Source organism: Oncorhynchus masou, chromosome 23 (genome assembly GCF_036934945.1).
Source record: "Oncorhynchus masou masou isolate Uvic2021 chromosome 23, UVic_Omas_1.1, whole genome shotgun sequence".
Lineage (NCBI taxonomy): Eukaryota > Metazoa > Chordata > Actinopteri > Salmoniformes > Salmonidae > Oncorhynchus > Oncorhynchus masou.
Genome location: NC_088234.1, coordinates 36,576,250 through 36,599,125, shown reverse-complemented (window position 1 = coordinate 36,599,125; position 22,876 = coordinate 36,576,250). Strand labels below are relative to the sequence as shown.

The 22,876-nt window shown below is 39.4% G+C and overlaps 1 protein-coding gene across 1 annotated transcript in view; it reads right to left on the bottom strand.

The window, feature by feature from the left end:
- The window catches only part of LOC135509964 (phospholipid phosphatase 4-like), a 119,750-nt gene extending 106,675 nt beyond the window's left edge, over nucleotides 1-13,075 (bottom strand). The window contains exon 1 of the mRNA XM_064930783.1: nucleotides 12,987-13,075. Coding sequence (XP_064786855.1) covers nucleotides 12,987-13,075 — 89 coding nt within the window. The remainder of the gene's footprint in view (nucleotides 1-12,986) is intronic.
- Between the last annotated feature and the right edge of the window lie 9,801 nt (nucleotides 13,076-22,876).

Here is a 22,876-nt window from a genome sequence, read left to right as displayed (position 1 = left end):
TAATATCAACAGAAACATGGCAAACGTTGTTTATAATCAATCTTCAAGGTGTTTTTCAAATATCTATTTGATAATGTATCAACCGGGACAGGTGGCTTCTTAGTAGGAAAGAGAGAAACAATGGCCGCATTTGTCCCTTACGCACAAAACACTCTGAGAGACTCCAGCTGACCACTGACGCAATGTTGACGTTCAGGCTCATTTTTCAAAATAAAAGCCTGAAACTATGTATTATGACACTAGACACATTAGGGAAGCCATAGAAAAGGGAATCTGGTTGATATCTCATTCACTGCTCAATAGGGACGCATGGGAACGCAAAGCTTTCTAAATAAGAGTCCATTCTTGATTGGATTTTTCTCAGGCTTTCACCTGCAATTTCAGTTCTGTTATACTCACAGACAATATTTTTACAGATTTGGAAACTTTAGAGTGTTTTCTATCCTAAGCGGTCAATTACATGCATTATTCCTGCATCTTGTCCTGACAAATTATCCCATTTACTTTGGGAACGCTATTTTTCCAAAAATCTAAATCGTGCCCCCTAGTTTCAAGAGGTCTGCCCATCGTGTCCGATTTCAAAAATGCTTTACAGCTAAAGCACAACATATGAATATGTTAGGTCATAGCCAAGTCAAAAAAACACAGACATTTTTGCAGCCAAAGATAGGAGTCACAAAAAGCAGAAATATAGATACAATTAATCACTAACCTTTGATGATCTTCATCAGATGACACTCATAGGACATCATATTACATGTATGTTTTGCTCGATAATGTGCATATTTATATCCAAAAATCTCAGTTTACATTGTTGCCTTACGTGCAGTAATGTTTTGATTCCAAAACATTTGATTTTGCAGAAATATTCATAATAAACATTTATAAAAGATACAAGTGTTATTCACAGATTTAAAGATAGACTTCTCCTTAAAATGCAACCACTGTATCAGATTTTTAACGCCTTCACGGTACACGTTCCCCAAGGGCAACCCCCCAAGCTCAACTCAAAAGATGGCGCACAGAATGCAAAAATATTCTTAGAAATATTTAACCTCCACACATTAACATGTCCAATAGCTCAAATGAAAGATAAACACCTTGTTCATCTACCCAGCGAGTCAGATTTCTAAAATGTTTTACGGCGAAAACATAGCACATATGTATATCAAACCACCACTGGGACACATACAATATGTAGCCACATTGTCAAGCAAAAAGCACAATCACAAACGCAGGATTAAAAGAAAAATAATTCACTAACCTTTTGAAAATCTTCATCAGATGACAGTAATAGGACATGTTACACAGTACATTTATGTTTTTTTCAATAATATGCAATTTATTTCCATAAATCTCCATTTAAATTGAGCCATGTTCAAAAAATGCTACAGAAATGTCCAGAGAAATTATAAATAGCTCCGCCAGATAACAGCAATACACATCATAAACTTTGACTAAATATACATGTTCTACATATAGTTAGAAAGATAAACTGCTTCTTAATGCAACCGCTGTGTTACATTCCTTTTTAACGTTACAGAATTCGTTCACTAGGCAATATTCTGAGGAGGCGCTCAGACATAAGCAATATTTCTCTGCTATGCTGGAGTCAACAGAAATACAACATTACAACATAAATATTCCCTTGGTCTTCGATCAGAATGTAGTGGAAGGAGTCATACTTACCTAATATAACGTTTGATTTCAGTTCGTGTGTCTTTGTATTAGCATATGCTAACAGCTTCAGGTGAAATGCACCAAAAAGGACTTCTGATCACGAACAGTTGCGCATCAAAACTTCAAAATTACATATTATATATCGACTAAACTGGTCAAACTAAGTGCAGAATCAAGCTTTAGGATGTTATTAATGTACAAAACAATTGGCGATTCAAACAAAAGAACGCAACTCTCCTCAGAAGATGTGGAAAAAAGAGTGCCGTGTTTTCAATTGCGCCCTGACGCTCAGCTAAATTCTCGTGACACTTCAGTATTTTGCCCGCCAACTGGTCAAAGCTCGAGGGATTTTCTTCATTACGCGCCCCATTGAAAGAACACAGCACGCTGAAGAAACAGAAACTGATCCCAGATCCGTAGCTGGTTGGGAAGGGTGGGGGCTATGACGTCAAAGTTGGGGTAACTTTCCTGATGAGAGAGAGAGTTTGGGAGAATGGCTGCCCTGTGAGTTCTGCTTTACATAGACATAATTCGAACGGTTTTATAAGCTTTGTTTTCTATTCAATAATAATTATTATATGCATATATTAGCAATTTTGGACAGATTTGTTTTCTGTTTACTATGGGCACGCAATTCCTCCAAAGGGGGCAGTATTGTGCATAGCCTTAACTGGATAAGTTACGGAAAAAGCATAATATGAGAACGGCACTCAGAACCCAAAACAGCCAGAGGAATATCTGACATTTTGGAATCAACAAAGTTAGAAACAACACTATAAATATTCACTTACCATTGATGATCTTCATCAGAAAGCTCTCCCAGTAATCCCAGTTTGACAATAAATTAATGATTTGTTCCATAAAGTTCCATAATTTATGTCCAAATAGCCACTTGTTGTTAGCGTGTTCAGCACAGTAATCCATCTTCATTAGGCGTGAGCATTTCGCCCAGACACAAGCTCGAAAGGTTCAGTTACAGTCCTTTAGAAACATGTCAAACTATGTATGGAATCAATCTTTCTGATGTGTTTAACATAAAACATCAATAATGTTGCAATTGGAGAATTCATTTGTCTTCAGAAAAGCACTGGAATGAGAGGTAACTCTGTCGGGAGTGCGCGTCATGAGACCAAGGCTCTCTGCTAGACCACTGACTCACTGACACTGACTCTCTTGAGCCCCTCCTTTATAGTAGAATCCTCAAACCAGTTTCTAAAGACGGTTGACATCTAGTGGAATCCGTAGGATGTGCAACGTTATACATATCTCAATGTGTATTTGGTAGGCCAAGTTTTGAAAAACTACAAGCCTCAGATGTCCCACTTCCTGGTTGGATTTTTATCAGGTTTTCGCTTGCCATATGAGTTCTGTTGTACTCACAGACATCATTCAAACAGTTTTAGAAACTTCAGGGTGTTTTCTATCCAATACTAATAATAATATGCATATATTAGCATCTGGGAGAGAGTAGGAGGCAGTTCACTCTGAGAACGCTATTCATCCAAAAGTGAAAATGCTGCCCCCTATCCCAAAAAGGTTATTAAACAATGCCACATGTGTATGTATACATAGTCATCCGAAAGTGAAAATGCTGCCCACTATCCCAAAAAGATTATTAAACAATGCCACAGACAATGCAATTTCAACCACACTGCACACTGCCCTAACCCATCTGGACAAGAGGAATACCTATGTGAGAATGCTGTTCATCGATTACAGCTCGGCATTTAACACCATAGTACCCTCCAAGCTCGTCATCAAGCTCGAGACCCTGGGTCTCGACCCCGCCCTGTGCAACTGGGTATTGGACTTCCTGACGGGCCGCCCCCAGGTGGTGAGGGTAGGCAACATCTCCACCCCGCTGATCCTCAACACTGGGGCCCCACAAGGGTGCGTTCTGAGCCCTCTCCTGTACTCCCTGTTCACCCACGACTGCGCGGCCACGCACGCCTCCTACTCAATCATCAAGTTTGCGGACGACACAACAGTGGTAGGCTTGATTACCAACAATGACGAGATGGCCTACAGGGAGGAGGTGAGGGCCCTCGGAGTGTGGTGTCAGGAAAATAACCTCACACTCAACGTCAACAAAACTAAGGAGATGATTGTGGACTTCAGGAAACAGCAGAGGGAACACCCCTCTATTCACATCGATGGAACAGTAGTGGAGAGGGTAGTAAGTTTTAAGTTCCTCGGCATACACATCACAGACAAACTGAATTGGTCCACTCACACAGACAGCATCGTGAAGAAGGCGCAGCAGCGCCTCTTCAACCTCAGTAGGCTGAAGAAATTCGGCTTGTCACCAAAAGCACAAACTTCTACAGATGCACAATCGAGAGGATCCTGGCGGGCTGTATCACCGCCTGGTACGGCAACTGCTCCGCCCACAACCGTAAGGCTCTCCAGAGGGTAGTGAGGTCTGCACAACGCATCACCGGGGGCAAACTACCTGCCCTCCAGGACACCTACACCACCCGATGTTACAGGAAGGCCATAAAGATCATCAAGGACAACACCCACCCGAGCCACTGCCTGTTCACCCCGCTATCATCCAGAAGGCGAGGTCAGTACAGGTGCATCAAAGCTGGGACCGAGAGACTGAAAAACAGCTTCTATCTCAAGGCCATCAGACTGTTAACCTGTTGCGTCGCGCAATCCCGGATCCGGGATTCTATTTATAGCCTCAAGCTCATTAGCATAACGCAACGTTAACTATTCATGAAAATCGCAAATGAAATGAAATAAATATATTTGCTCTCAAGCTTAGACTTTTGTTAACAACACTGTCATCTCAGATTTTCAAAATATGCTTTTCAACCATAGCTAAACAAGCATTTGTGTAAGAGTATTGATTGCTAACATAGCTATAAGCCTAGAATTCAGCCAGCAACATTTTCACAAAAACAAGAAAATAATTCAAATAAAATCATTTACCTTTGAAGAACTTCAGATGTTTTCAATGAGGAGACTCTCAGTTAGATAGCAAATGTTCAGTTTTTCAAAAAAATATTATTTGTGTAGGACAAATCGCTCCGTTTTGTTCACGTTTGGCTATGAAAAAAACCTGTATACAGTTATAGCCTCAAGCTCATTAGCATAATGTAATGTTAACGATTTCTGAAAATCACAAATAAAATGAAAATAATGCGTTTGCTCTTTTCATAACAACACTGTCATCTCAGATTTTTAGCCTTTTTTTATTCACTAACAACACTGTCATCTCAGATTTTCAAAATATGCTTTTGAACCATAGAAATTGACTAATTTGTGTAAGAGTATGCAAAGAATTAGCATAGCATTTTGTGTAGCATGTAGCACGCGGACAACATTTTCACAAAAACCAGATAACCAAATAAATAAAATCATTTACCTTTGAAGAGCTTCTGATGTTTTCAATGAGGAGAGTCTCAGTCACATACCAAATGCGCAGTGTTTCCTGAAAGCGTCTGTGTGTAGGAGAAATCGTTCCGTTTTCTACATTGCGTCTGGCTATCCATTTGATTTGATTTGAAACAAAAATGATGCTGAGCGCCCCTAGAGTTTCAACCACTAACAAAATGCAGTCACCTACAACGTGAAACTTTTTCCGGATTAACTACATAATATCGAAATTTGAAACATGGCAAACGTTGTTTGGAATCAATCCTCAAGGTGCATCTTTTTTTTTTTCACATATCTCTTCATTGACATGCAGTTCGTGGAAGCTTGCTTTCCTCTCTGTGTCCCATGGAAAAATACTGGCAGGTGACTTTGTACCATCAGCACCATTCTTTATTTCTGTGTATAAGAAATTAGTTTTGGAATTGCAGGACACCATTGGGCGGACACGTGGTAAATGTGGTCTGTTATGGTCAATCTTCCAATGATCTGCCCACAAATACGTCACAATGCTGCAGACACCTTGGGGAAATGACAGAAAGGGCTGACTAATTCCTCTTGCGTTCACAGCCATATAAGGAGATCTTGAAAAACAGAGCCTCAAAAATCCTTGTCATTTCCTGGATGCCATCTCATCTTGGTTTTGCCTGAAGCTCACGTTTTAGGGCACGCACAGAGAAGATCTTTGTATTTCTGGACACGTCAGAGTGTTTTCTTTCATTTGGTATGTTTCCCATTTCGAACGGTAGCAATTATATGCATAGTCGAGCATCTTTTTGTGACAAAATATCTTGTTTAAAACGGGAACGTTTTTCATCCAAAAATGAAATTGCGCCCCCAGAGCATCAACAGGTTAAATCGCTTATCTTTGATGATCTTCGGATGTTTGCATTCAAGAGATTCCCAGTTACAAAATATATGTTCCTTTTGTTCCAATAAGATTATTTTTATATCCAAAATACCTCCATTTGTTTGGCGCGTTATGTTCAGAAATCCACAGGCTCGAGCGGTCACGACATCGCAGATGAAAATTCCAAATAGTATCCGTAATGTCCACAGAAACATGTCGAATGTTTTTTATAATCAATCCTCAGGTTGTTTTTAAAATATGTAATCGATAATATATCAACCGGGACTGTCGATTTTTCAATAGGAGAGGGAGAGACAATGGCTGCCCCACTCTGTTGCGCAAACAAAACACCCAGCTATCTACTGACACAGTGTTATTTTTCTCGCTCATTTTTTCAAAATAAAAGCCTGAAACTATGTCTAAAGACTGTTGACACCTTGAGGAACCATAGGAAAAGGAATCTGGTCCTCAGGATTTCGCCTGAAATATCAGTTATGTTATAATCACAGACAATATTTTGACAGTTTTGGAACTTTGGAGTGTTTTCTATCCTAATCTGACAAATAATCTGACAATTATATGCATATTCCAGTGTCTGGGCCTGAGTAACAGGCACGTTTTTTTTAGCCGAAAACTAAAATCCTGCCCCCTACACTCAAGAAGTTAACCCACTGTTCCTAGGCCGTCATTGAAAATAAGAATTTGTACTTAAATAGGGTGTCTTATCATAATTTGTTAGCTTGAGCCATTAGCTAGCTAACTATTTTCTTTGCTAATATCTCTTGCTAACATTAGCTTCACAGCCAATACTGAAGTGTTGTTGAGGAATATACATAAATGTATGTTTTTTTTGATGACATTTGGCGAGCTAACTATGTAATGGAAGCTAGCTAAAGTTATCTGGACTGCCTCAGACACAACATTAGCTAAGTTACCATAGCTAGATTTGACTTATTCTCCATCCGGGTTAATTTAACAAAGCTATTTGGCAGGCTTATCTCGTGAATGAATGAGTTAGCCAGCGTTACTGAACTGATTTTCAATGGTTTCTGACAGTGGCAGCTTTAGTCGCACTTGTGAAGTTGAGGAGGCTGGATGCACATTATGTTAGCTAGCTAGCTAGCGTTAGAGTTTAACTTCTCATGACTCTCAAACCCGCATGCAGGAGCGTAACCATAGCCTCAAACTAATTAGCATAACGCAGCGGACATAAATCTTCCTAGAAAATCACAAATGAAATATATTGAGACACAGCTTAGCCTTTTGTTAATCACACTGTCATCTCAGATTTTCAAAAATGCTTTACAGCCAATGCCACACAAACATTTGTGTAAGTTTATCATGGCATAATGCTATGGCTAGGCTCTGCTACCAGCAGGCAACATTTTCACGAAAATAAGAAAAGCAATCAAATTAAATAATTTACCTTTGAAGAACTTTGGATGTTTTCACTCATTAGACTCCCAGTTAGATAGCAAATGTTCCTTTTTTCCAAAAATATTATTTTTGTAGTCGAAATAGCTCCGTTTGTTCTTCACGTTTGGCTGAGAAATCGACCGGAAAATGCAGTCACTACAACGCCAAACTTTTTTCCAAATTAGCTCCATAATATCGACAGAAACACGGCAAACGTTGTTTAGAATCAACCCTCAAGGTGTTTTTCACGTAACAATTCAATAATATATCCGTCGGGACAATTGGTTTCTCATAAGAAGCGATTGGAAAAATGGCTACTTGTGTACTTTACGCAAGATTTTCTGCAGGAGCCATCATGTGACCACTTGCTAAATGTGGTCCCTTACGGCTATTCTTCAACATAAATGCGTAAAAAGACGTAGAAACCTGTAGACAGTAGACACCTTGGGGAATACGTAGAAAACGTAAGCTCATTCGTAGCTCATTCACAGTCGTATAAGGAGTCATTGGCATGAGGTGGTTTCAAAAAATGCGGCACTTGCTGATTGGATTTTTATCTGGGTTTCGCCTGTAACATCAGTTCTGTTGCACTCACAGACAATATCTTTGCAGTTTTGGAAACGTCAGAGTGTTTTCTATCCAAAGCTGTCAATTATATGCATAGTCGAGCATCTTGTCGTGACAAAATATCCCGTTTAAAACGGGAACGTTTTTTATCCAAAAATGAAAATATATAATAATATAATAATAATATGATGTAGCCAAAACAGTTTACCTAGCCCCCAACAACAACTGCTCCCTGGGTTCCGTGGATGTCTATTAAGGCAGCCTCCTGCATCTCTCTGGTTCAGAGGGGTTGGGTTAAATGCTGAAACACATTTTGGTTTAATACATTCAGTTGTGCAACTGATTAGGCACTCCCTTTTACCCTCTCTATTGCAGTGGAAGATATGGACCAGGAAAGGCTATTGCTTTTGCACAACTTTTCTATAGCCTGCAGTTAAAGAAGAACATAAAAGCAACCTTTTTTATACACTAGTAGAGGTTCTTGGGAAACGCACATACTGTGAATACATAGGACTATGGACGAACCATGCGACACACCAAGCTTGAGCAGTAGCCGGGTCTTGCCAGGTGAATGTTGAAAGATATGTTGTGTATTTTGAAAACTGATTGATGAAAGGAATTTGTAATTCATTGTATACTTTATGTTAACATCAGAGTCAAATGTGAAAGGGAAGCCCAGATGACCAGGTGGCTGAACAACAACAATCAGCTCAGGCAAACCAGGTTGTGTAGTACATGAAGGAGACCGTGATACAGAGGACCAGACAGAATGGTGGTGCTCAGGGGCTGTGTTTGACTGTGGGCGTTTGCTGTGGGTGTTTGAGTGAGAAAGACACAGAGGAGAGCCAACCAGCGAAAGCACAGCCCACTTTATGACCGACACATTGTGCCGACAACATCAAAGAGCCATTCCAGACGGAAGTCAGGAGGACTAGTGATTGACTGCAAAGGAAAAGTAGTTGTTTGTCTGTCTACAACAACACAATTTGAAGTCTTATTGGGTAGTCTCACAAGCATTAGAAACAGCATTTGATGTGGATACCGTTGGAACATCTGAGCTAGGGTGACGTCATCAATGTTTGTGGATATGTATGTACTGTATGTTAAGTTGTCTATTGTTTTTGTCGATGTATGTTTTTGTTTGTTAATAAATAAAAAGTAACCATCAAGTTATTCACTAAACAATACTTTCTTCAGATACACAATGTGATATCACTTTAAGACTTCTGCCATTAGTCCTCCCAACACCAGCCTACAAGATATGCAGGAAGACATTTCGACCTAGCTTCAATGAAACCAAAAAGTCCTTCATTGACTTTTAGCTGTAAGTTTAAATAGTGGATAGGCATTGGGAGATTGATGGGGAAATTAGATGATGGCATTTTGTAAACCTTGAATGAAAGGCACATCATTCGAAAATCTGTTACGCATAACTGCACACTCCAAGACATTAGGTAGGCTTCCATCCAATTTGAGACAGATTTTCATGCAAATATTCTAAAATCTGCATAAAACAATATGCACATTTTCCCACCAGAGATGTTTCCAGCAAACAGAGTTTTTGCAGATAAAATAAGGTGCGTGATGAACATAAAAATTACTTTTGCTATTAAATTTTCATGTTCCTAATACAAAACAACAACACGATGAATTGGTTTCCATCACATTTTCAACTCTACTGATGGTTTTGTCACAAACAAATGCATTATATAGCAAATGGGCCCACTCTGGTCTTGGCACATGAGCTCTAGCCAACATCTCACACATACAGTAGGTGTAGGCTGTCTACATTATGAGATTATGATGGATAAGAGCAATATTATTTGTATCTTTCAAACCCAGCCAAGCATTGATCATCATGTCACCAGAATAAGACCCTCATGATTTATTGGAAAGGAGCATCAAGCTCATCACCTTGCACATTCACCATCCTGTGAAGTTCATCATCATTTCAATTCGATCTTATGTAGCAAAATTCGAAATGGTGTTTTTATATTAGATTAAAGTAGAGACTCAGAGCTACAAAATGGTATATCATAAACTGCAGTTGAGGAGCAATGGGAAAGTAATTCTGCTTTGAAAGTTGATAAACACCTACTGGAGAGCTCTTCTTTGTCTACACCCATTCAGCATCGTTCACACTCTCTTAAAACCTTAGCCCCACCTCACATGGGAGGGCCTGTGCTAAACAGAGTGAGAAGTGTAGTAAACAACCAAAGATTTCAAGACTAAAAATGGTAAAATTACTTCCCTACAATAAGGAAAAACTCCAGGTAAAAATACACACTTTATTTCTTGGCCTATATCCTAATCTGATTTAGCTGCAGGTCATGTTGTTCTACACATTACTGTCTCTGGTAAACACGAACTATATCAAGAAAATTCCAAGTTTATTTGTCACATACACAGGATACAGAAGGTGTAAACAGTACAGTGGAATGGTTTCTTGCATATTTGCGTAGTAGCAATATCAAAAATATTAGATGATGCTTACCCAGACACACTTGTCTAAATTGATGGGTTATGTGAAAGAAGTGCTATAATCCCCAGCCACATCTTGCTAAGTGAATGGGTCTCTACAGAAGGTGTAAACGTTACAATTAAATGGTTATTTGCATATTTGCATAGCAATATCAAAAATAGAAAGTGTCAATACCAGTAGAGAAGTAATAAAATAATATACAGTATGTTCAAGAACAATATCAATAAAGATTACAGTGATAATGGTGATAGACGAGGTAGTTACAGTGCATTCAGAAAGTATTCAGACCCCTTGACTTTTTTCACAATTTGTTACATTACAGCCATATTCTAAAATGGATTAAATTGTTATTTTTCCTACAAGCAAAAACTGTTCTTTGTAAATTAAATGTATTAACAAATAAAAATATACTGAAATGTTACATTTACATAAGTATTCAGAGCTTTTACTCAGTACTTTGTTGAAGCATCTTTGGCAGAGATTACAGCCTCAAATCCTCTTGGGTAGGATTTTTAATGAATTTATTTGCACATTATGGTGAAAAATAAGTATTTGGTCAATAACAAACAAGCAAGATTTCTGGCTCTCACAGACCTGTGACTTATTATTTAAGAGACTCCTCTGTCCTCCACTCGTTACCTGTATTAATGGCACCTGTTTGTTATCAGTATAACATACACCTGTCCACAACCTCAAACAGTCACACTCCAAACTCCACTATGGCCAAGACCAAAGAGCTGTCAAAGGACACCAGGAAACAAAATTGTAGACCTGCACCAGGCTGGGAAGACTGAATCTGAAATAGGTAAGCAGCTTGGTTTGAAGAAATCAACTGTGGGAGCAATTATTAGGAAATGGAAGACATACAAGACCACTGATAATCTCCCTCGATCTGGGGCTCCACGCAAGATCTCACCCCGTGGGGTCAAAATGATCACAAGAACGGTGAGCAAAAATTCCAGAACCACACGGGGGACCTAGTGAATGACCTGCAGAGAGCTGCGACCAAAGTAACAAAGCCTACCATCAGCAAGGGCATTGAAGATGAAACGTGGCTGGGTCTCTCAGCATTACAATGATCCCAAACACACCGCCCGGGCAACGAAGGAGTGGCTTCGTAAGAAGCATTTCAAGGTCCTGGAGTGGCCTAGCCAGTCTCCAGATCTCAACTCCATAGAAAATCTTTGGAGGGAGTTGAAAGTCCGTGTTGCCCAGCAACAGCCCCAAAACATCACTACTCTAGAGGAGATGGAGGAATGGGTCAAAATACCAGCAACAATGTGTGAAAACCTTGTGAAGACTTACAGAAAATGTTTGACCTTCTGTTATTGCCAACAAAGGGAAAATAACAAAGTATTGAGAAACTTTTGTTATTGACCAAATACTTATTTTCCACCATAATTTGCAAATAAATTCATTAAAAATCCTACAATGTGATTTTCTGGATTTTTTTTCTCTCATTTTGTCTGTCATAGTTGAAGTGTACCTATGATGAAAATTTGGGAAATATCCTGTTTTTGCTATTTTCTTCATTACACACACACACACACACACACACACACACACACACACACACACACACACACACACACACACACACACACACACACACACACACACACACACACACACACACACACACACACACACACACACACACACACACACACACACACAGGGGTACTCAAGATCTGTGTTTTGGAATGGATGATGTCAATGCCTTTTGTACCCTATGTTATGATTGAATGTTTGAGAAGGCTCTATGGTGTTTCTTTGTTTGAAAAGGCCAACATCCTATTTTACTATTTTAGGAGGAAGTCAAACAAGTAATGCTCAGTTGGATCTTATCGTCGAGACTAGGTCCTCTAGACAATGTTTTTGTTTCTTCATGAATAGGTTGATAGTGAAAGGCTGTCTTTGTTGTTGACTTGCATAGCTAATGTTTGGTCTATTCCTTTCACATTTGTGTCCACACTCTCCGCATTTGAATGGTAATATACAGTACATTAGACTGATATGTTAACTGTAGTTCTCCTAAACAAAGATTTTGTTTAAATTCTTAGTGTCACAACTAATTCCTGTAATTTTGGGTAACCACTGTAAATTATAGGCGTTACAGTCATTTACAGGCTACTGTGCAGCGAGCAATTGACTACAAATTCATAAAACACAGTAACTTTATTTTTTATATTTACAGTATATGTACTGTACATTTACTGTAACTTACTTGCTACTTTACTGACAGTAATTTTCTGTTAAAACTACAGGAAATTTTTTACAGTGTAGTGGTCCTGCCTATCTGACAGAGTCATGAATTCATAACATGATGGATCATTCAAGTGGAACTGAAAGATAGCTATTGTATAAATGTAATGTAAATGTAAATGTATCCTCAGCTATTTTAACTTAGGAATGAGGGCAGTGATGGCATACGGCGTGTAGAGACTACTCAATAGGCACATTTCTTGAGGAGGGATACATACTGTACTTGTTTACCAAAATGAGAGTTGACGTGACGTATAATGTCTCTTACAGAGGATAACTGATGGCATACCTAAAGTGTCTGTAATAATATGGCACTATAACAAATGTCATCACTGGTGTACTTACAAAAAAACTCCAAAAAGCAGAACTCGTATGCCAGTCTCCATCACCAGAGCTCTTATGTTTTTCCTCCGGTCTGGGAGCGACATATTCATGAATCTTGAGACAATCCGTGTGGTTTAATTGACAAGCAGGGGCAGTCAATTCTCTGTGCTCACTTCATAAAATAATCCACCTTTCGACTAAGGCTTATTCATTGTCAGGCACTATAGGAAGCATTTTGCGTATCCACACGTCGTGCACATCTGTCGCGACTTGGTCAGCTGAAACGGAATCTTCCCTCCCCGCCGCCTCCTTTCTTCGCCACTGTAGCTCCACCGTCGGAGGTTTTGGGGAGAATTCTCCTTATTGCACCTCAATTGATAAATGCTCCACCTTTATTGCATGAATGTCTCATTCGTCCGTTCCATCAATTAGCCAATTAGGTGAGAAACGGGAGAGAACGGTGGACACGCAGCTATGAGAGACTCTCCTGAAAATATGGAGAGAGAGAGAGAGAGAGGAAAAAAAGGGAGAGGGGACATATGATGCTGAGCTGCACAATGTGATTATGGGGAGTTGTCTCCTTTTCATTGCCCCGTCTACCAGATAAAGTCAAGAAGCTTACAGACAAAAAATAATATGTAAATTATTGGTAGGCTATGTACACTGTAAAGGGGTTGCCGTGAATTTGACAGTAGCTTACTCATTGGCAATTAAGTTAGGCATACTGTATTTCACATTGCAGTCCACCTTCTGTAATCTAAATACACGATAAAATCTGTGTAATGAAACACCGTACAATATCATAAAATGGACTATATTATGTGTAAAAAAGTAAATGCTACCGTAGCCATGATGAATAAATGAATTTCATTAAGGGGTTTGTATTCAGTATTTTACTGTAATTACAAAGGATTGCTAGGTAATGCACAGCAAATAATCAACTGTTGAATCAACAATGAAGGTCCACAATTTTGTTACACTTTGTCAGTGTGCAACATCATCTATAATATTTTGTCTGTTAAAAATTATTTTGACCAGCAGGTGCCACTAGTGTACACTGTCGATCAAAGCCTCGAGTAATACACCTATTTTTGACACAATTGGCTGGAAATGCTAAATGCTTCAGGAAGCTTAGTATCCCCATCACTATTATGAACCTTCAGGTTTAAAGAAAACATCAAGGCCTGCAAGTCACATTTTGCTGGTTATGACATCCAGCATTTTGAACTTCTATTCAGAATCAATCAATTTAATGTATTTATAAAACCTTTTTCACATCAGCAGTTGTCACATAGTGCTTATACAGAAGCCAAACCTAAAATCCCAGAGTGCAAGAAATGCAGACGCACAGTGGCTTGGAAAAACTCCCTAGAAAAGCCTTAACTTAGGAAGAAACAGAGCGGATATAGGATCTGAGGGGTTGCGAGGCCTCTTCCAGCAAAGACTGTCAAGGTTAGGAAAATTGTTAGAAGGAGACTACTTAAACCATTGAAAATGGAAAAATCGTTTCAGTAACAGGTGCAATAAATCTAACTAACTGATGGATAAGTTTAATCAATCAATCAATGTACATGCAAAAACACAGACAATAAAAACAATCCTAAAAAATGTAGTTGCAGTTGAGCATGCTGGGAAATATGATAATGATGGCCATTGTTTTGATGGGAATGTTTTTTTTCTCAACAGAATAAAACTGACACAATCCCAATCTCACACTCAATCACAAACACTGTTTTTTTACACCACTGAGTGTTATTTCCACTCTTATAGAGTTAATTCACCTCTTGAATCAACACAAAAAAATGTTACATTTAAAATCAACACTAGATCTCTGGCCAATATAGCAGATCAATTAACATTTGGTGTTTTAAATCACTTGCACTTCTAGATGTTAATAAAGGCTTCCAAACTGGCAACGACTGCAGGGCAAAACAGACCAAAAGCACAATGGCAATATGCTCAACCATTTAACCTGTTGCGTCGCGCAATCCCGGATCCGGGATTCTATTTATAGCCTCAAGCTCATTAGCATAACGCAACGTTAACTATTCATGAAAATCGCAAATGAAATGAAATAAATATATTTGCTCTCAAGCTTAGACTTTTGTTAACAACACTGTCATCTCAGATATTCAAAATATGCTTTTCAACCATAGCTAAACAAGCATTTGTGTAAGAGTATTGATTGCTAACATAGCTATAAGCCTAGAATTCAGCCAGCAACATTTTCACAAAAACAAGAAAATAATTCAAATAAAATCATTTCCATTTGAAGAACTTCAGATGTTTTCAATGAGGAGACTCTGTTAGATAGCAAATGTTCAGTTTTTCAAAAAAATATTATTTGTGTAGGACAAATCGCTCCGTTTTGTTCACGTTTGGCTATGAAAAAAACCTGTATAAAGTTATAGCCTCAAGCTCATTAGCATAATGTAACGTTAACGATTTCTGAAAATCGCAAATAAAATGAAAATAATGCGCCTGCTCTAAAGCTTAGCCTTTTCTTAACAACACTGTCATCTCAGATTTTCAAAATATGCTTTTGAACCATCGCTATTCACTAATTTTGTAAGAGTATGCTAAGCTAGCTTAGCATTTTGAGTAGCATTTAGCACGCAACATTTTCACAAAAACCAGATAACCAAATAAATAAAATCATTTACCTTTGAAGAGCTTCGGATGTTTTCAATGAGGAGACTCTCAGTTACATAAAAAATGTTCAGTTTTTCCTGAAAGCATCTTTGTGTAGGAGAAATCGCTCCGTTTTGTACATCACATTTGGCTACCGAAACGAACCAAAATTCAGTCACCAACAACGTCAAACTTTTTCCGAATTAACTCCATAATATCGACCGAAACATGGCAAACGTTGTTTGGAATCAATCCTCAAGGTGTTTTTTCACATATCTCTTCATTGCTATATATCGTTCGTGGAAGCCTGCTTTCTTCTCTGAATTCCATGGAAAAATACTTGCAGCTGAGGTTTGCGCACCAATTTCGGCGCAGGACACCGGGCGGACACCTGGTAAATGTGGTCTCTTATGGTCAATCTTCCAATGATATGCCTACAAATACGTCACAATGCTGCAGACACCTTGGGAAACGACAGAAAGGGCAGACTCATTCCTCTCGCATTCACAGCCATATAAGGAGACAATGGAAAACGGAGCCTCAAAAATCCTGCTCATTTCCTGGATGCCGTTTCATCTTGGTTTTGCCTGTAGCTCACGTTCTAGGGCACGCACAGAAAATATCTTTACAGTTCTGGAAACGTCAGAGTGTTTTCTTTCCAAAGCTACCAATTATATGCATAGTCGAGCATCTTTTTGTGACAAAATATTGCGCTTAAAACGGGCACGTCTTTTTATCCAAAAATGATATAGCGCCCCTAGAGTTTCAAGAGGTTAACTTCTTGAAACTCCCCATCCCGGATCCGGGATCGTGACTAAAGCCTCAGGCTCATTAGCATAACGCAACGTTAACGATTTCTGAAAATCGCAAATAAAATGAAAATAATGCGCCTACTCTCAAGCTTAGCCTTTTCTTAACAACACTGTCATCTCAGATTTTCAAAATATGCTTTTGAACCATAGCAATTCACTAATTTGTGTAAGAGTATGCTAAGCTAGCTTAGCATTTTGAGTAGCATTTAGCACGCAACATTTTCACAAAAACCAGATAACCAAATAAATAAAATCATTTAACTTTGAAGAGCTTTGGATGTTTTCAATGAGGAGACTCTCAGTTACATAGCAAATGTGCAGTTTTTCAAAAAAATATTATTTGTGTAGGACAAATCGCTCCGTTTTGTTCACGTTTGGCTATGAAGAAAACCTGTATACAGTTAGAGCCTGAAGCTCATTAGCATAATGTAACGTTAACGATTTCTGAAAATCGCAAATAAAATGAAAATAATGCGCCTACTCTCAAGCTTAGCCTTTTCTTAACAACACTGTCATCTCAGATTTTCAAAATATGCTTTTGAACCATAGAAATTGACTAATTTGTGTAAGAGTATGCAAAGCTAGCAATGCATTTTGAGTAGCATGTAGCACGCAACATTTTCACAAAAACCAGATAACCAAATAAATAAAATCATTTACCTTTGAAGAGCTTCTGATGTTTTCAATGAGGAGACTCTCAGTTACATACCAAATGCGCAGTGTTTCCTGAAAGCGTCTGTGTGTAGGAGAAATCGTTCCGTTTTCCACATTGCGTCTGGCTACCGAAACGAACCGAAAATGCAGTCACCTACAACGTAAAACTTTTTCCGGATTAACTACATAATATCGACCGAAACATGGCAAACGTTGTTTGGAATCAGTCCTCAAGGTGTTTTTTCATATCTCTTCATTGACATGCAGTTCGTGGAAGCTTGCTTTCCTCTCTGTATCCCTTGGAAAAATACTGGCAGGTGACTTTGCGCACCAATTTCGGCGCAGGACACCGGGCGGACACGTGGTAAATGTGGTCTCTTATGGTCAATCTTCCAATGATCTGCCTACAAATACATCACAATGCTGCAGGCACCTTGGGGAAACGACAGAAAGGGCATTCTCATTCCTCTCGCATTCACAGCCATATAAGGAGACAAGGGAAAACAGAGCCTCAAAAATCCTGTTCATTTCCTGGATGCCGTCTCATCTTGGTTTTGCCTGAAGCTCACGTTCTAGGGCACGCACAGAAAATATCTTTGTATTTCTGGACACGTCAGAGTGTTTTCTTTCGAATCGTAGCAATTATATGCATAGTCGAGCATCTTTTTGTGACAAAATATCACAACGGGAACGTTTTTCATCCAAAAATGAAATTGCGCCCCTAGAGTTTCAACAGGTTAAAGACGGATTTCAGATATTTTTTTATGTTTCGTTTTAAAAAGCGATATTGCAAGTATAAATATGTTTTGAGCAAAATAGTGTTTTTTTAACTTTCTGTGCGTTCTCAAATTGCCACCCGCAGACCAATTGGAAGGCATTACATCATTGGTCATAACCCCACCCCTTCTGTAGGTTAGGTTACCTGGATGCAGAGTTGCTTACTGCTATCGGTAATCCAGTAACATTGTTTTGGAGAAAGTCACAGACCATCTCAGGATGCAAGACAACCAAGCCAATTGAAAAAAAATCTTTCAAACAAGTCCAGAATGCCGGCAAACAAAGTTGAATTTATTTGGGAAAGTTGAGTCAGACAACGTTCATTGCAAATCAAAATCACATTGTATTTGTCACATGCGCCGAATACAGCAGGTGTAGACCTTTCAGTGAAATGCTTACTTACAAGCCCTTAACCAACAATGCAGTTTTAAGGAAAACAACTATTAAGAAAGTATTTATTAAAATAAACGGAAGTAAAACAATAGAAAAAAAAATAAGAATTAAAGAGCAACAATAAAACAACAGTAATGAGGCTATATACAGTAAGGGAACATCCCCCTGTATTGGACAAAGATGAATGGCAAACCATTGGCATAGTACAAACCATGTACACAATGGCCAATACCACCCAAATCGGCGTTGATTCATGCAAAATGTACTTCAAATGCCATATGGCTATTGCCAGTTGTAACACTTCAAAAATCCAACAGGTGGCGTGTGCGCTCCACCGTGGTTTTTCATATTGAAAATGGACTCCAAGTCAACATCCAAAAGCCAAATTTTGAAAAAATGGATTTTTTGTCAAAAACTTCTCACCCCTTAAAAAAGTGCATTCTGGACCGTTTTTTGAAATTCTTTCACTTTTTTTTGTCAATTACACATGTGTAAGAACTGTATGAATATACTTTTGTCCAATTTTATTATCATATATATTTTTTTTTTTACTTGCGCATTATTGCATGTGTTTTCTCCATTTGCAATATGATTTCATAGGAAGTCAGAAGTCAAAAGTCAATAATTGCAAAATTTCATAAAAACTTCACACACCCCTAAAAAAGTGCTTTCTGGACCGTTTTTCGAAATTCTTTAGAATTTTGTGTCAATTACACACGCATAAGAACTGTATCAACATACTTTAGTCATATTTTATTATCATAATTTTTTTTTTTTTTACTTGTGCATAAAGCATATGTTTTGTGGGGGCAAAATGTCATAAGAAATTTGACATGCTCAAAAATCCTGCAGAAATGCAAAATTGACTGGCCTGATGAACTCGGGATGGCCGGGCAGTGATTGTTGTTCCTTTCAATCACTCGTGGTGTTGATTTCATCATGTCCATTTGTTTATGTTTTCTCACTTTTGCAAAGTCACTGTGCATTTGCAATATGGTTAACTGGGCATTCACCATCACCAATTTGTCATGCCATAAAAATCGTGCAGGAATGCCAAATTGACTGGCCCGATGACCTCGGGATGGCTAGGCAGTGATTCTGGTACCTCTCCATCACTCGTTTGGGTTGATTTCAGAATGTCGCTTTTGGTGATGGTACCTCACCACTTAAACATATTGCAAATGGACAAGAGTCACCTGCAATTCACCGTCCATCAGTCAATTTGATATCATTCAAAGCTAACTATTGGAGGTACTGTCAGTCTCTAAGCACCCCAATAATACGTCCCTCCATCCAAGTTGTGAATCTGTGTGATTTAGTTTTCCTTTGAATTTATATGGGTAAAATGACTGATTTACAGTTCATGGGGGTTGCCTAATCACACATATGAAGTTTTGGACAGATCTGATTTTTTTAACCCTTCCAAACAGCCCCTGAGACACCAATTATGGCACTTCCGGTTGGTACAGGAAGCTATAAATACACACATGTCTTGATTGACATAGAAACGTACAGAATCCTGAGTTTTAAGTCTTTACGTTGAGAATTGACTGATCTACACAGGGTTGAATGCAGAGTCATTTTCACCTTTGGTGGTGATGTACATCCAAATAACTTTTGGGTGAATTGAACCACTTCCGGTTGCTCCAGGAAGCTTAGAATCGACACAGGTAGACCTCATAGTGGTCTGATGGAATGTCATAGAAGACAGGTTCATAAGGCATTCATAACCCACATAGGCTTCAGGTTGAATTTCGAGGTGAAGCCAATGTATTCCTATGGGGAGAGAAGTCAATGCAAACTGTTTTTATGTAAATACCTTCTTTTAACTGTGAAGGGTTAATGTCACACGGTCAAGGTTAGGCTTGCACATATCGGGAGGACCTTAGGAACAGTCCTGTGTTTGAATTGTCCTTCTAAACCTAACGGTTCCGCCGCTGTCACCCAAAATCAAATGACGTTCTTGTGCAGGCTTCATATTGGGCCTACTTTTCTCATGGTCGCTGCGCTTAGACCGAGCGAGCTACGGTCAAGCGGGATATCTCGTTGAACTCGGCACGGCCTTGGGATTATGTTTATGCCATTGCCTGCTCTCTGTGTCTTTAAACACCGCGCTTTGTCACTCCATCCTTGCTGTGTGTGTGTGTGAGAGCTTTTCCTTGACATCTGTTGGGAGAAATGACTGATTTTACAGTTCAGGAGGGTTGCCTAATCACATATGAAGTTTTGAAAAGATCTGACCTTTTTAACCCTTCCAAACAGCCCCTGAGACACCAATTATGGCACTTCCGGTTGGCACAGGAAGCTATAACTCAACACACATCCTCATTGGGGTATTCCATTACAGAATCCGGAGTTTTAAGTCTTTACCATTAAAACTGACTGATTTACACAGGGTTGAATGCACTATGTCTATCAAACTGCAGGCAGGTTATGGGTATACACTTTTAGGGCGATTTTAACCACTTCCGGTTGGTCCAGGAAGCTTAGAATCGACACAGGTAGACCTTATAGTGGCCTGATGGACTGGTACCGAAGACAGGTTCATACAGCATTCATAACCCATATAGACTCCAGGTTGTATTTAGGGGAGCAGGCAATGTATTCCTATGGGGAGAGAAGTCAATGCAAACTGTTTTTATGTAAACACCTTCTTTTAACCTTGAAGGGTTAATGTCACACGGTCAAGGTTAGGCTTGCACAGATCAGGAGGACCTTAGGAACAGTCCTGTGTTTGAATTGTCCTTCTAAACCTAACGGTTCCGCCGCTGTCACCCAAAATCAAATGACGTACTGGTGCAGGCTTCATTTTGGGCCTATTTTTCTCATGGTCGCTGCGCTCAGACCGAGCGAGCTACGGTCAAGCGGGGCGCCTCATTGGACTCGGCACAGTCTGGACACTATGGTGATGCCATTTTTTGTGTTGATTTCAGAATGTCCATTTGGTAATGTTTTCTCACTCTTTCAAAGTCACTGTGCATTTGCAATATGGTTAACTGGGCATTCACCATCACCAATTTGTCATGCTATAAAAATCATGCAGGAATGCCAAATTGACTGGCCCGATGAACTCGGGATGGCTGGGCAGTGATTCTGGTACCTCTCCATCTCTCGTTTGGGTTGATTTCAGAATGTCACTTTTGGTGATGGTACCTCACTGTTAAAACATATTGCAAATGTTTTCTCACTTTTGCAAAGTCACTGAAAATTCGTGCAGGAATGCCAAATTGACTGGCCCGATGAACTCGGGATGGCTCGGCAGTGATTCTGGTACCTCTCCATCGCTCATTAGGGTTGATTCCAGAGTGTCCATTTGGTGATGTTTCTCACTCTTGCAAAGTCACTGTGCATTTGCAATATGGTTAACTGGGCATTCACCATCACCAATTTGTCATGCTATAAAAATCGTGCAGGAATGCCAAATTGACTGGCCCGATGAACTCGGGATGGCTGGGCAGTGATACTGGTACCTCTCCATCGCTCGTTAGGGTTGATTTCAGAATGTCGCTTTTGGTGATGGTACCTCACCGCTTAAACATATTGCAAATGGACAAGAGTCACCTGCAATTCACCGTCAATTTGATATCATTCTGACACCAAACTGATACAAACTGACACCAAACCCACTTTTCCCAACTCGTTTAGGAGCCAAGTATCACATACCTCAGAGCTGGCCCAAAATTCACAACGCCTTCGGTTCAAACCATAAAAAAAACATAAAACACATAGTTACTTTCTAGCTGCGGGTCCAGTTCGGACATTATGTGTAGGCCTATGTGAGGCAACCCCGAATCCCGAGTTTCGGCTCAATAGGTCATTCGGTGCCCGAGTAAAACCCTAATTGGTGCTGAAAATCCACTTTTTTCAATTACTTGCTACGGGGTCCTTGAATGAGCTATCGGATAGAAACGTTGGGGTCCATCTCTATGGGCCGAGCCGGTTTCAATGCACCTAGTCTTGTGTCTCTGAGACTTTTCTAAATGTCACCATTTTCGTAATGGTCAAAATGAATTGAAGTCATTGCAAATGTACGAGGCTGTTTCTCGGTCCGAGAACCTTCTAGAGCCACCTAACTCACCACGCACTATCGACCTGAGGTCTAGAACAGGTTTCTAAAGTTTCGGAACTCTAGGTCTGACGGTTCTTGGAGGCACTGTCAGTCTCTACGCAGCCCAATACGTCCCTCCATCCAAGTTGTGTATCTGTGTGATTTAGTTTTCCTTTGAATTTTTATGGGACAAATGACTGATTTACAGTTCATGGGGGTTGCCTAATCACACATATGAAGTTTTGGACAGATCTGATTTTTTAACCCTTCCAAACAGCCTCTGAGACACCAATTATGGCACTTCCGGTTGACACAGGAAGCTATAAGTCAACACATATCCTCATTGGGCTATGCTTTTACAGAATCCTGAGTTTTAAGTCTTTACGTTAAGAACTGAGTTATTTACGGAGGGTTTAGTGAGTGTGTGTTATTTCAGAAAATCATAGAAAATCACAGAAATGTCGCAGAGCTCCACAGCACACTTTAAAAATATTCGTATGAACACCCTGCAACTGGATCTGTAACCGTTGAAAAAAAGAAACACCTATATTTGAACATCACAAATCTGTCATTGTACGATTTCTCTTAAATGACGA